General features: G+C 42.1%; 1 protein-coding gene across 1 annotated transcript in view; it reads left to right on the forward strand.

The window, feature by feature from the left end:
- Positions 1-9,379: 9,379 nt before the first annotated feature.
- Positions 9,380-15,079, forward strand: part of LOC111151022 (transmembrane and coiled-coil domains 1) — a 45,011-nt gene continuing 39,311 nt past the window's right edge. Inside the window, exons 1-2 of the mRNA XM_022508727.1 lie at positions 9,380-9,581; positions 9,968-10,045. Of these exons, the coding sequence (XP_022364435.1) occupies positions 9,512-9,581; positions 9,968-10,045 (148 nt within the window). The 5' untranslated portion in view covers positions 9,380-9,511. The remainder of the gene's footprint in view (positions 9,582-9,967; positions 10,046-15,079) is intronic.

A 15,079-nucleotide genomic window follows, 5' to 3' on the forward strand; every position in this document is an offset into this window, starting at 1 on the left:
GCTCGATCCCAGTACTGTGGGAGTCATGACCACTTAACCACTGAGCCACCCAGGCGCCACCCAGGCACCCCCCCCTTTTGTTTTTCTTAAAGGGAGTACCTAGAATTTTGTAAGCTTTGGGTCACATAAAACTTAGAAATACTTCTGGCAGAAACCTCAGAATTACTGAAGTATTCTTATTTACTTCACCTTTTTTTTTTTTTTTAAGACTTTATTTATTTGAGAGAGACAGAGAGCGAGCTCGCACAGAGGGAGAGGGTGAGGGGAGAAGTACACTTTCTGCCAAGCAGGGAGTCCGACAGAGGGCTTGATCCCAGGACCCCGAGACCATGACCTAAGCCAAAGGTTAACTGGCTGAGCCACTCAGGTGCCCCTGCTTCATCTTATTTAGTTCTAAGAATTCCTATTTCACTGTACAAAAAGTTCTTCGTTTAGCTCCTTTGCAGTTTCTGCTGATACTACTTATTTAGTTCAAGTCTCCCTTTACTTGAAATCTGCATCATGATGATGGCCTGACAGTTGGTTTCTCTGACAGCAATCTCTCTTAGGAATGTATATATCCTATATAAAGTTGCCAGACTAAATTTTTTTTTTTCACAGAAACACTCCTTATTTTGCAAAATTCCCATCCAAGCTCAAGATATTTGGGTGACTTTCCACTGTCACTGATCTTCTAAAATTGAGACGCTTAAATGCCCCAGGCAAAAGTGGCAATCACAGGGTACTTGAGGCTCCAAAAGAAGCATGACATTTTCCTAGAGTACCATTTTTACTTGAAAGTAAATTATTTATTTATTTAAAAAATTTTTTTTGAGAGAGTGCCTTAAGTAAGAGAATTGGGGTGGGGGGCAGAGAGAGAGAAAGAATCTTAAGGCCCGAGGTGGTGGCTCAGTCTCATGACTCTGAGATCTTGACCTGAGCCAAAATCAAGAGTTGGATGCTCAAGTGACTGGGCCACTCTGGTGCCCCCATTGTAAGTAGTTTAAAAGATTACTCCTCACCTTCCCTACTTTCTTCTTCTTACTTATAACAGATAGGGAGTTGAACATAGGAGGAATTTTTTTTTTTTTTAATAGCTCAGATGCAGAGAATTAGATTCATCATTATTTTTGGTTCATGACACATTCTCATCATTGTGTTCAAGGCCCTCAAGCATTGATTCGGTCTTTCATTTTAAAATGAAAGCTCAGTTGGTTGGTTGGCTCAGTTGGTTAAGCAACTGCCTTTGGCTCAGGTCAGGATTCTGGAGTCCGGGGATCTAGCCCCGCATCGGGCTCCCTGCTTGGTGGGGAGTCTGCATTTCCCTCTGACCCTCCCTCCTCATGCTCCCTTTCCAAATAAATAAATAAAATCTTTTAAAAAAATCCATGAAATCTCCACCAACTTGTGAACTAAGATATGAACTTACATGTACATCCACCTCTTTGATCCTCCATTGCATCACTCATGATGACCTTTATATAAAGTCTACCACATCCTGTAATTCTTAAGGACTTAAACCTTCCACTCAATATTATATTGCTAGGATTAGTGCACGTTGTGGCATATAACTGCAATACATTCATTTGTAGTGCTGTTTGAATACACTTTTATTCCTAATTTATTTGTTATATCATCTATTCCTCTATGTGTAGATAGGCATTTGAGTTGTTTTCAGATCTTGATATTAAAGAGTGCTCATATGGGGTGCCTGGGTAGCAAAGTTGCCTAAGCGGCAGTTTCTTGGTTTCAGTTCAGGTCATGATCTCAGGATGGTGAGATAGGGCCCTGTGCTGGGCTCCATGCTCTGCGCAGTCTGCTTTGGTCTCTCTCTCAAATAAAATAAACAAATCTTTTAAAAAATAAAATTATGGTAACATACATATAACATCAAGTTCACCATTTTAACTAGGTCTAGAGGCGCAGTTCAGTGGTATTAAGTACATTCACGTTCTTGTGCAATGATCACCCTCCACCATCCATCTCCAAAACTTTTTCATCTTCCCACACTGAAACTCCATACCTATTAAACAAAAGTCCATTCTTCCCTCTTCCCAGTCCCTAGCTCCATCACTTATGTGATTATGACCTCAGCCAAAATCAAGAGTTAGACACTCAACCAACTGAGCCACCCAGGTGCCCTTATCATTTGGTAATTCTGTTTAATATTTTGGGCAAATACCATACTTTTTCCCACAGTGGCTGCACCATTTTACGTGCCCCCTAGCAACGCGAAAGTGTTCTAATTCCTCTACATCTTTGCCAACAGATTATTTCGTTTTGTTTTGAATAACTGCCTTTCTACTGGGTTTGATGTGGCATCTCGTAGTTTTGATTTGAATTTCCCTAATTAGAGATGTTGAGTATCCCTTTACGTGCTTATTGGCCATTTGTAGATCTTCCTTTTAGAAATGTCTATTTAAGTCCTTTGTTCATTTTTGGCTTGTTTTGCTGTTGTTGAGTTGTAGTTTTTCATATATTTTGGATTTTAATCTATCAGTGTATGATTTTCAAACATTTTCTCCAATCTCAAATTGCCTTTTTTTTTAAAGATTTTATTTATTTATTTATGAGAGAGAGAGAGCGCAGAAGCAGGCAGAGGCAGAGAGAGAAGCAGGGTCCCCGCCAAGCAGAGCCCGATGCGGGACTTGATCCCAGAACCCCAGGATCATTACCTGAGCCGAAGGTAGTGGACTAACCCACTGAGCCATTCGGGTGTCCCTCAAATTGACTTTTCACTCTGTTCATTGTATCCTTTCATGCACAAGTTTTAGATTTCAATAAAGTCCAATTTATTATTTTTTGCTGTTGCCCACACTTTTGGTGTCATATCCAATAAATTGCCAAATCCAACGTCATTAAGTTTTTCCCCTGTGATTTCTTCTGAGTTTTATAGTTTTATCTCCTATGCTTAAGTTCTCTGATCCATTCTGTATATGGCATAAAGCTCTCACTTCATTCTTTTGTATGTGGATGTCCAGTTTTCTGAACATCATTTATTTAAAAAACTGCCCTTTAGTCACTGAATGGTCTTGGCACCCTTGTTGAAAAACATTTGACCATATAAGCAAGGCTTTATTTGGGGGGTTCTCTATTCTATTTCACTGGTTTATATGTCTGTCTTTATGCCAGTACCATACTTTTTTGATTACCGAGGCTTGAAATTAAGTTTTGAAAAGAGGACGTGCGCGACTTCCAACTTCATTCTTTCTCTTCGAGATTGCTTTGGCTACTCTGGATACTTGGAGGTTCCATAGGAATTTTAGGATGGATTTTCCATTTTTGCAAAAAATACTGGAATTTTGACAGGGATTGCACTGAAGCTGTAGGCTGTTTAGAGTAGTACTGACATATTAGAAATAGTGTTTTAATCCATGGACACAAAATGCCTTTGATTTGTTTGCATCTTCTCTAATCTCTTTCATCAGTATTTTGTAATTTTCAGTCTACAAATCTTTTGCCTTCCTGGTTCAAATTATTTGTAGGTATTTTGTTTTTGACGCTATTGCAAATGGAATTGTTTTCTTAATTTCCTTTCTGGATTATTCACTGTTAAGGAAAAACAACTAATTTTTGTGTGTGGATTTTGTATTCTACCACTCTGCTCAATTTGTTTACTAATTCTTTTTATTTTTTTTTATTTTTTTAAGATATTTCTTTTAAAGAAAGCACGCATGCATGAGTAGTGGCAGGAGCAGAGGGAGAGAAAATCCCAAGTAGACTCTGCACTTAGCGCAGAGCCCAATGCAGGGCTTGATCTCATGACTCTGGGATCAAAACCTGAGCCTAAACCAAGAGTCGAATGCTCAACCGACTGAGCCACCCAGGTGCCCCTGCTTACTACTTCCAACAGTTGCTTTTTTATGTGGAATCTTTAGGGTTTTCTACATATAAGATCATGTCATCTGCAAACAGAGATTAATTTTAATTTTTCCTTTTCAATTTGATGCCCCAACTCTTGCCAACTGAAAGGAGCAGCCCTGAATTAAGAGTTCCCTGGTCATTAGAAACATTGATACCAATCCCTTAACACAAAATTCACATATACGGTTAAAAGTCCCCATCTTCAGGCTCTATCTCCACATCTCAGGCTCTCATTCCCTCCCTTCTGCTCCTAAGGAGTACTGTAGCAAAAATTTTTGAACACTAACTGGTTACAGCATTAACCTTAAGATTTTTCAGTCTCTCAAATATAAGTCTCTCAAAAATAATATAGTCTCTCAAAAATAATACAACTTAACATTTATTGGTTTGTAAACTCTTTGAGAATTTGGTAAAAACTATGAATCTTTAATTCAGGGGAAAAAATGCACATACAAAGTTCTGTCTACAGTTTCAGATTTATGGATCTCCTGAAGTTCAACCATGTACCTCTTACAGATATAATCCAGTCACTTTACTTAATCAATTCTATTTCTACTAAACACACAGCCTCTTCACACGTATTGGTTGTTTCAACTAAACACAAGCTATGATGTCCTCCCTCTTTCTCATTCCCAATTCAATGCTTTTGATCACTACTTCTTCCACATCCTAATTTCACTTTTTCTTCAAGGTCCAGCTAAAATCTCCATTTGCAATTTATCCCCAGTAAATTACAAAATACTGATGAAAGAAATTATTTCCATCTTGGAAATATCTTCCAAGATATTTGTCCAACCTATTGTTCTCTCTCCCAACAGTATCATTTATTCACTCTATATTGGGAAGCTTCTCTGTGCCAGGCCATGTTCCAAAAGCTGGGGATGCAGAGGTAAACGAGACCCTGTCTCTGTCCTCAAACACAGTGCTGGATTACCCAAAAGGCAGATTAGACATATAGCTAGGACACACACTCATGGAGTGAAAATTATTTGAAAAAATAATTACTCCCAAAGGTAATAAACTCATATTTCACTTTAGCATTTCTTTTATTTTAAAGTATATTTTGGGAAGTATCCTCATAATCTTTTCAGTGCAAATTTCTGAAGGTCTTTATCTAGTCCTGCCAGTGTAGTGGGGAAAATCTTTGTATTCAAGAAAGAGCACTATTGGCCACATAAAAGAATGGTTTGGAGGGGACAGCTGGGTGTGTAACTGGAGACCAACCAGTTAAAAGGCTGTGATGCAAAGGAAGACAATGGTAACCTGAGCTGAAGTATAGTAGGAGTTGAAAGATGTGGGGAAAAAAGAGAAATGAAGCAGGGAGAATTTATCACAATCAGTGATTAGATGTGTAGGATAAAGAAGAGGGAGTTAATGAGGATAGTTCCTGTTTTCCAGGTTGAAAGACTATGTACATGATGGTGCTACTCATTAGGAGAATAAGAAGGTAAGATTGAGGTTTGAGTAAAAGAACTGCAAAGGTTTGGGGGCACCTGGGTGGCTCAGTGGGTTAAGCCTCTGCCTTTGGCTCAGGTCATGATCTCAGGGTCCTGGGATCAAGCCCCACGTCGGGCTCTCTGCTCAGCAGGGAGCCTGCTTCCCCCTCTCTCTCTGCCTGCCTCTCTGCCTACTTGTGATCTCTGTCAAATTAAAAAAAAAAAAAAAAAGAACTGCAGAGGTTTAGTTTGGAATTTCCAAATGTAAATGCCCACTTGGCAGTTAGATATCAGGTATGAAAATCAGGGAAGAAACAGGCTACAGTTACTATTTTATGGATCACCAGTAGACAAATGGTAACTGAAGCTTTTGAAGAGAACAAGAATCCAGGGAAAATGGACAGAATGAAAAAACTTGTTCAAAGATTATGAGCTGGGTGGTTTAATACAACTAATAATAATAAGTTAATTATAATAATAACAGTTAACACTTAATGTGAGACTTGGTACTATTCTAAACACTTTCCTCACATAATCTTTAAAAAAAATAAAATCCTTTGGGTGGCTGAGTAGGTTGGGTGTCTGACTCATGATTCTGGCTTGGGTTGTGATCTAGGGGTTGTGGGATCAGCTCCGCATCCAGGAGGCTGCTTGGGATGTTCTCTCCTCTCCCACTGCCCCTCCTCCCACTCCCACTCTCTAAAATAAATTAAAAAAAAAAAAAAAAAGACCCTTTGGACTTAGGCACTATTATTATTATGCCATTATGTAATTTAAAAAAACCAAGGCAGAGTGCAGTGAAAGGATTTGCTTAAATTACACATTTAGTGGAGTGGTGAAACAAAGATTTGAAGATAGATAGTCTGACCTCAGAATTTTGCTCTCATTCTACATAAACCTCAAAGCAGCTCTGGAAGGCAGGCACTTTTATCTCTACAAATTTAAAGTGAGGCTGAGAAGTTGCCCATAACCATTTATACCTGTTATAAGCAGGGACTTAATTTCTCTCATTATCTTTTACGATGCCCAGCCTAATATTATATATCTGTTTACAAATAGTATTATTACTAATACTTCTAATAAGCACACTGAAGGGTTAGCTCCCATTCACCTTCCACAAGTGACTTGAGGGTGTACCACAACATAAAGTATAAACTAAAGCGGAAGGGGGCAGACATGGGTATATCAAATAGTGAATCCTACCCCAGAGAAGGGTAAAAGGGAAGTCCCAGGACAAAAGCCTTGTAATGGACAGTAAAGTCAGAAATGGTGGTCCTCGTGTGGAAAACTTTTGAAATCCAAAAATAAATACAACTGAAAGCTTAGAGAACTTGGAAATATGATAAAGGAATATGGTAAATGTAGAAAACATGTTATCTTAACTTGCCTCTAGTACTGTTCTTCAATGAGGGGAACAGGGTCACAATATTGTTGCCAAGAGAAGGAAATGTTATCCTAGCAGCCCATAGTTTTGTAGTATACTTTCACATAGGAATAATTAAAGTACCTCTTATTACTGTATTTTGTTGATTGTGATACTTTTCCCCCCAAATTTAAACACTTCTCAATAGGATGCATCTTACAATCAATGGTGTGTCATGGTTTAACTAGTTGTTTTTCTTTCCTAGTAGTATATAAAATACTGTTTCATCTTTCAACCAACAGCATGTTGGATTTGATCAACTGTATCAGGCACGGCTTTAAATACTGTATACTATACCCTTTCTCATTTAATCTCTGTAAGTTTTATGCAGCTGTTTTATTATTACCATTTTTGCAAATAAGGAAACTCAGGCTTAAGGACTAAATAAGATGCTTAAGGACAGAAATCAATTAAGTGGCAAAGCTAGAATTGAAAACCAGGTCTGATTTCAAAGGTCATGCTCTTCTTGACAGATGGTAGCTACATTTGTGGTGAGTATAGTTTAACAGAGTTGTGGAATCATACCTTGTGCACCAGAAACTAATGTAACATTGTGTTGTCAACTGTACTTCAATTAAACAAAAAAAAAAAGACACACATGCTCTTTTTGTGCTTCAATATTTACCATGAGTGATAAAAACCTACCCTATCGTAACTTTTTAGTCATATTATGATCTAGCTCAAATGTGAAGCCTTCCCCAACTCCTCCAAGAACCAATTTTGCCTTCATCTAATGCTCCCATAACATTTTAGGAATACCCTGATTATACCTTATTATGTAATGTATAACATCCAAGGAGAACCTTGAAAGTCAGAAATAGTATTTTAGTCACCCTCTTTGACATTACAGTATCTACCACTGTGGCTGACACACAGAAGAAATTCACTAATTTTTTAAAAAGATTTTATTTATGGGGCACCTGAGTGGCTCAGTGGGTTAAGCCTTTGCTTTCAGCTCAGGTCATGATCTCAGGGTCCTGGGATGGAGCCCCGCATCAGGCTTTCTGCTCAGCAGGGAGCCTGCTTCCTCCTCTCTCTCTGCCTGCCTCTCTGCCTACTCGTGATCTCTGTCAAATAAATAAAAAATCTTTAAAAAAAAAAGATTTTATTTATTTATTTGACAGAGAGAGAGATCACGAGTAGGCAGAGAGGCAGGCAGAGCGAGAGGGGGGAAGCAGGCTCCCTGTTGAGCAGAGAGCCCGTTATAGGGCTCAATCCCAGGACCCTGAGATCATGACCTGAGCCGAAGGCAGAGGCTTAACCCACTGAGCCACCCAGGTGCCCCAGAATAAATTCACTATTAAAAAGACACAGGCTGGGGCGCCTGGGTGGCTCAGGCAGTTAAGCCACTGCATTAGACTCAGGTCATGATCCCAGGATCCTGGGATCAAGTCCCGCATCGGGCTCCTTGCTCAGCGGGGAACCTGCTTCTCTCTCTGCCTCTGCCTGCCACTCTGCGTGCCGGCGCTCTCTCTCTGACAAATAAATAAATAAAATCTTAAAAAAAAAAAAAAGAAAAGAAAAGAGAGACAGGCTCTCTGCTGCTAAGTCTTAGAGACAAAAAATGCACATAGAACTAAAAGGCCTTGTAAAACACACACACACACACACAGAAGCGTTATAAAAGAACTCCAAGTACACTGGAGTTTAAGAGAAAAGAACCAATGATAGAAAGTACAAGTCAAGGGAAGACACTTGGCCAGCTTCCAGATTTTCATAAACACAAATACACCCACACAAACACAATCAGCCTAAAAAGCTGAAAACCTCTACACAGGCTGAAACCAAGCTTCTAAGACATTTCCTTTAACCTATGCGGCATTTAAAAACTTGAATGAGTTACCAGCATTTATCAATTCTTTCACATAAAAACAGGATTTTTGAATTTTCCTGGAAAATGGGAAGATCACGAAAACTGGGTGCTCCTTCTCCCAGGGAAACTGCCTGGATACGCGTACCACCTGCTACTTTCGAATAAAATCATCGCTCCCTTACTACGCTAGTACCTCCCACCGTTTCCTTCTGTCCAGCCTGCCTAAGATCATTTACACGCAATCACTGGAGGCATTTGAGTTCATGACCCGTCCTCCAGACACATCAGTCACCGCCCCGCTACACACCGCGTATTCTCCAGCACCCACGTGCCTCTGCGCGCCGCCCCCGCCAAGCACTCCTATTACTCTAAGCACTGCTTCGACTTCTTCAACAGCTTTCTCCGACCACCGCGTCAACTGGGTGACCGCTTCGCTCTGGCCATACCGCTATTAAAACCCTAACCACACGATATGTACAAGTTTCTCTCCTTCGCTAGGGCGGGAGTTCCTTGGAGCCCGCCGCCACGACTGATTACGGCGTCCCCAGGCCAAATCCGTGGCCTTGCCTCTGACGGAGGCGTTCAGTAAACTACCTAAACGGTTTCAGAGGTAGGGGTGAAGCAGAAGCGCAGCCGAGTGCACCCAAGTGGATTCCGGCCGAGATGAGAGCGCCCAGCAACCTCCACAGCAAGCGCCACCAGGCGATGTCCCGTCATCCCAGTTCCGTCGCGGAAGCGCCTGTCCCAGCTCTCGCGAGATTCGGTCTGAGCCCCAGCCCCCAGGCCCGAGGGGTTCTCGCCAGATTCGCGGGGCCACGCTTCTCTCCGGAAGTAGCCCCTCCGGCGCTGTGCCCCGGAAGCGGAAGTGTGACTCTAGTCTGTCCGAGAGTGTTGCTCGGTGGCCCAGAAATCCAGGGAAGTCGTTGTCGTTTAATTTTTGCAGGCTCTCGAGCGCTTCCCCCCTGGCGGGTGGGAGTGCAGAGAGGAAAGTGCGAGATGAGCACCATGTTCGCGGACACACTGCTCATCGTTTTCATTTCCGTGTGCACGGCTCTCCTCGCCGAGGGTGAGAGCGGCTGCTTCTCTGACGTTTGATCAGCCCCCACGGGAAGGATCCTGGGCCTGGGGACCCTCGCGCCACCGAGGGAGTGGTCGCGAGCCTTGCTTGCTTGGGGTTGAGCCGGGGGGCGCTCGGGAGCAGGAGCGGGTGGGGGGCACCGTGGAATTCGGTTTGGGGTCGATTTCGCTTGCGTATTTGTGGAGACACCTTCCTATCAGGTCTCCGTTATTTTGGTTGAAGAGTCCGTTGTCTTAACATTTGGGAAAAAGTTAACTGCTGGTGAATATAAAGCAAAAAGTTGAAATCCCTCCTTACCTAGCCATCACCACCAGTAAGTTTGCTGTGACCTTTACAGACATTTTTCTATTAGCATGCTGCTTTTGATGTTTCAGGTATAACCTGGGTCCTGGTTTACAGGACGGACAAGTACAAGAGACTGAAAGCGGAGGTGGAAAAACAGAGTAAAAAACGTGAGTATGGCAACATCCTTCAGATACAGTTTCAACACATCAGGTTCATTGAATGCATGTTTACAGTAAATGTTTTAGCACCAACTGATGCAAAAACTTTATGGGAATTCAATCGGATATGTAGAGTTATATGCAGTGTTGGATAATTTTATGCAAAATGCATAATACAAATGGTAGTGGAGCAAGGGACACGAGTAGTACTAGTTATGTGCTGTGGTGGTTCTAAAGAAGAGATCCCATTCAGTTGTGAGGGGCCGTGGAAGTGTTTGTGATGCAGATGGCCTGGTGGTCCTTCTTGGATAGTTAGAATTTGGGTAGAGAATGAGCTGGGGGTAGGAATTCCAGGTGAAGAAAATAGGATATGTGCAAAAATATGGAAATCGTAGTGAGAAGATGTGTTTGGAGAACAACAGGTCATTATGGTTAGTATCCAGGTGACCGGTGTCTTCAGGGATGAGGCAAATTTCTGTGTGAGGCGACTGAAGGAGAGTTTGAATAAAAGGTTAAGAACAGGGGGCGCCTGGGTGGCTCAGTGGGTTAAGCCTCTGCCTTCGGCTCAGGTCATGATCTCAGGGTCCTGGGATCGAGTCCCGCATCGGGCTCTCTGCTCAGCAGGGAGCCTGCTTCCCTTCCTCGCTCTCTGCCTGCCTCTCTGCCTACTTGTGATCTCTCTCTGTCAAATAAATAAATAAAATCTTAAAAAAAAAAAAGTTAAGAACAGGAACAGTTTGTGGTTTCGAGTGAAGCAGGAACTCCACAGGACACAGCTGAGGGGGCTGCTGGAGGTATAATGTGAATGGTTCTTCCTAGGCTCGATGTGGCTTTCAGTGTTCTTTTCTGTCTTATAAAGATTAAATATAACTTTTGTATATTAAAATTCCTCTGACTTTCTGTATTTTGTGACATGTCTTTATGTCTTTGTAAAGGTTCAAAGTTTTCTTGCTTATAGTATCTCACTTGATCCACATAGCGACCGTTTGTGATTAGTTGTATAAATAAGAGCACCAACTGATGCAAAAACTTTGTAGGAATAGAGATGAATCGGATTTGAATCGACATTACGTAGAGTTATATGCAGTGTTGGATAATTTTATGCAAAATGCATGATACAAATGGTAGTGGAGCAAGGGACACGAGAAGTACTGGTTATGTGCTGTGGTGGTTCCAAAGAAGAGATCCCACTCAGTTGTGAGGGGCCGTGGAAGCCCCACGTGTGGATAAATCACCTCAACATATTAAAATCCAAGCTCGTTATCTTCACCTTCACAAACATGATCCTCCTCCGGTATTTCTCTACCTGACAAATAGTACCTCCATGCTTCTCACAGTGCAAGCCAGAAACCCTGATACACTTTCTCACTTGGCTTTCAGGATGCCACACTCTCTTGGTTTTACTCTTACCTTGCAGGTCTTTTTTTTTTTTTTTTTTTTTTTTTAAGAGAAAGTGAGGGGGTTGGGGAAAGGCAGAGGGAGCACGAGAAAGAATCTTAAGCAGACTCCATGCCCAGCGTAAGGCCTGAGGTGGGTCTTGATCCCTCTGCTCTGACCTGAGCCAAAATCAAGAGTCAGACTGTAAACTGACTGAGCAACCCAGACGCCCCTTGCCCATCATCCTTTTGCTGTTTCCTTGTTGGTTCCTCTTCTCAACCTCTTGTTGGGCACCCCAAATTTGTTTTTATCCCCCTACGCTCACTCTCTTAGTGAATTCAGTCATGTACTCTATTTGGCAGTGGCTCCCAAATTTATATCCCTAACACTCTCTCCTTAATGCAAGATCCATATATCCTGGTAATAACATTGTATAGTGAGCGATGGTAGCTACACTTGTGGTGAGCATAGCATAATGTGTAGAGGAGTTGAAACACTATATTGTACTCCTGAAATTAACATTGTGTGTCAACTATGCTCAAATAAAGATTCATGTATCAATTTGTCAGTTATACTGTAATGTTGAATATACATTTCAAACCCAGCATGTCCAAATTGAATACTTTATCCTCACTTAAGACTGCTTCATTTGGGGGTGCCTGGGTGGCTCAGTGGGTTAAGTCTCTGCCTTCGGCTCAGGTCCTGGTCTCAGGTTCCTGGGATTGAGCCCCGCGTCAGGCTCTTTGCTCAGCAGGGAGCCTGCTTCCTCCTCTCTCTCTTCCTACTTGTAATCTCTCATTCTATCAACTAAATAAATAAAATCTTAAAAAAAAAAAAAAAGACTGCTTCATTTGTACTTTTCAGGATCTTGGTCAATGGCAAGTCTATCTCTCTACTTGCTTAGGTCATAATCATAATCCTTGTGCCATTATCTTTAAGTCTTCTGTCACACCCTGCATCTAATACTTTTGGGCTACCTTCAGACATATCCAGAGTCTGACCATTTTCCATTATTTCCTTTGATAATTACCTCCATCCTTTGCATGAATTATTGCAGCAACCTCCAATAACTGTTCTTGTTTCCCTATAGTCTGCTCCCAAGATAACAGCCAGAATAATTCTTTTTTTTTTTTTTTTAAAGTAGGTTCCACACCCAGTGTGGAACCCAGTGCAGAACTTGAACTCAGGACCCTGAGATCAAGACCTGAGCTGATATCCAGAGTCAGATACTCCAATAACTGAGCCACCCAGGCATCCAGAATAATCCTTTTTAGAGCCTGTTAGATCATGTCCCATTCCTGCTCATAACCCTGTGATGGTGTCCCAGTTTTACTCAAGAACAGCCGAAGTCCTTTCAGCGGCCTGCGGAGCCTCCCCCGTTACTGCTCTGACACTCTTCCCCTCTTACACACTCGGCTTCAGCCACACTGACCCTCCAGTTCCTCGCTGTGCCTCAGCCACACTCCAGTGCTCAGAGTCTTCTACTCTCTGTTCCCTCTGCCTGGAATGTTCTCTGTGATATCTGCTTAGTTAACCCTCATATCTTCTTCAAATCTTTGTTCAAAGTTTACTTCCGTGAGTCTTAACTTGGCCACCCTTTTTATTTTTTTATTTATTTATTTTTTTAAAGATTTTATTTATTTATCTGACAGAGATCACAATTAGGCAGAGAGCAGGCAGAAAGAGAGATGGGGAAGCAGGCTCCCTGCTGAGCAGAGAGCCCGACACGGGGCTCGATCCCAGGACCCTGGGATCACGACCCGAGCCGAAGGCAGAGGCTTTAACCCACTGAGCCACTCAGGTGCCCCTTGGCCACCCTTTTTAAAACTGCAGCCTGCTCATCTCCACCGCTGCTGCTCCTGGTCTCCTGGACCCTGCTCTATTCCCCCCTCCCCACCCCATGGCTTTTGTCACTTTCTAATATATTACAGGATCTATTTGTGTATTGTGTTACTGTTATTGTTTATCTCCCCCCGCTAGGAGAGCGTTTTTGTTGTTGTTCTGATATAGCCTTTGCACCTAGAACAGTGACTGGCACACAGTAAAAGCTTAATAAATATTTGCTGATTTGAATACTTTCTTCTCTCACCCTGTGTGTGCAGTCCACCATCAAGCCTTGTTACTGTTCTCCTCTGGGGAAGTTTGCGATCTCTCCACATCCCTCCAGTTCTGCTGTCACCACCTAGTCTAAACTGTCATGTTTCCTGTGAGGCTGCAGTAGCCTCCTCATTGGTCTCCCTGCAGCCACTCAGATTTCTTCTCTACAGTGCATCCCAAGTAATTTTTCAAGACACAGATCTTATCATGTTACTTGCCCTTCTCAAAATACTGTGTTTTTCCCCATTGCTTTTAGGAGAAAGGTGGGGCTTGCAAGGTCCAGTGTGGTTGGGTGCGTCTTCTCTTCCCCTGCAACTACATCCTGTATCCCGTTATCCCTTGCTCTCTATTCTCTAGCCGCTCGGGCCCTTTTCCCATCCTCTGGGCTAGTCTTCCTTATTCCTGCTGTGGCTCCAGGCATTATCTGCTCTTCTCTCTAACTAGAATAACTTTCCTTTCTCTTTTGGTCTAGCAAACTCCTGCTCATTCTTTAGCTCTCAAAAGCTTATTTAGTCTTTCAGAAGGGTCAGATCTTCTGCTCTGGGCCCTGCTTTATCCATAGATGGCTCCTTAGAGCAGAGTGATCTAGCCTCAGCCCAGTCCCCTAGAAGACCAGGTTAATATTCGCAGTACCATCTTACGTTTCTGTTCTCTAGCCTTTTTGCTTTTTATGCATTTATGGGTAAGTGCTAAGTAGTTACGTTGGGGTCCTTCTGGGGAGGGAAAGAAATATTTTTTGTTTCTTTGGCTAATAGTGATGATAAAGAGTAAAACATTCAATGTTTTCTGTCCATTTTGTTTTTTATTTTTATTTATTTTATTTTATTTATTTATTTGTCAGAGAGGGAGAGAGCACAAGCAGAGGGAGAGAGCACAAGCAGGGAGAGTGGCAAACAGAGGGAGAAGCAGGCTCCCTGCTGAGCAATAAGGCCCTATGTGGTGACTCGATCCCAGGACCCTGGGATCATGACCTGAGCCAAAGGCAGACCCTTAACTGGCTGAGCCACCCAAGCATCTCTGTCCATTTCGTTTTTTAAAATGTTATTTTGGGGGTGCCTGGGTAGCTCAGTGGGTTAAGCCTCTGCCTTCGGCTCGGGTCATGGTCTTGGGGTCCTGGGATCGAGCCCCGCATCAGGCTCTCTGCTCAGCGGGGAGCCTGCTTCTCTTTCTCTCTCTGCCTGTCTCTCTGTCTATATGTGATCTCTCTCTCTGTCAAATAAATAAAATCTTAAAAAAAAATAAAATGTTATTTTGGTAACATCTTGTAGAATTTGACTTAATTTCCTTTTATGATCTCATACTAGTAGTTTCACTCTAAATCTCTTTCTTCCCCATAGATATATGTCATGCTTTATCTTTTCATTTACATAAAAGAATACATGTACTTAGACACGAGTGCATATATTGAAACCACAAACACACACACACACTTATTCTAGTCAGCACTTTACTGTTTCACTTGCAATATTGGAATCAAATCGAATTTTACATCTTTGTTAAAGTAGTGATACCAATTTTAGAATGCAGGTAGCGTAATTAATGTACCAAGAGAAAAAGTCTTACCTGCCA

The sequence above is a fragment of the Enhydra lutris genome, unplaced genomic scaffold, assembly GCF_002288905.1.
Source record: "Enhydra lutris kenyoni isolate GAN:26980312 unplaced genomic scaffold, ASM228890v2 scaffoldscaffold25, whole genome shotgun sequence".
NCBI lineage: Eukaryota > Metazoa > Chordata > Mammalia > Carnivora > Mustelidae > Enhydra > Enhydra lutris.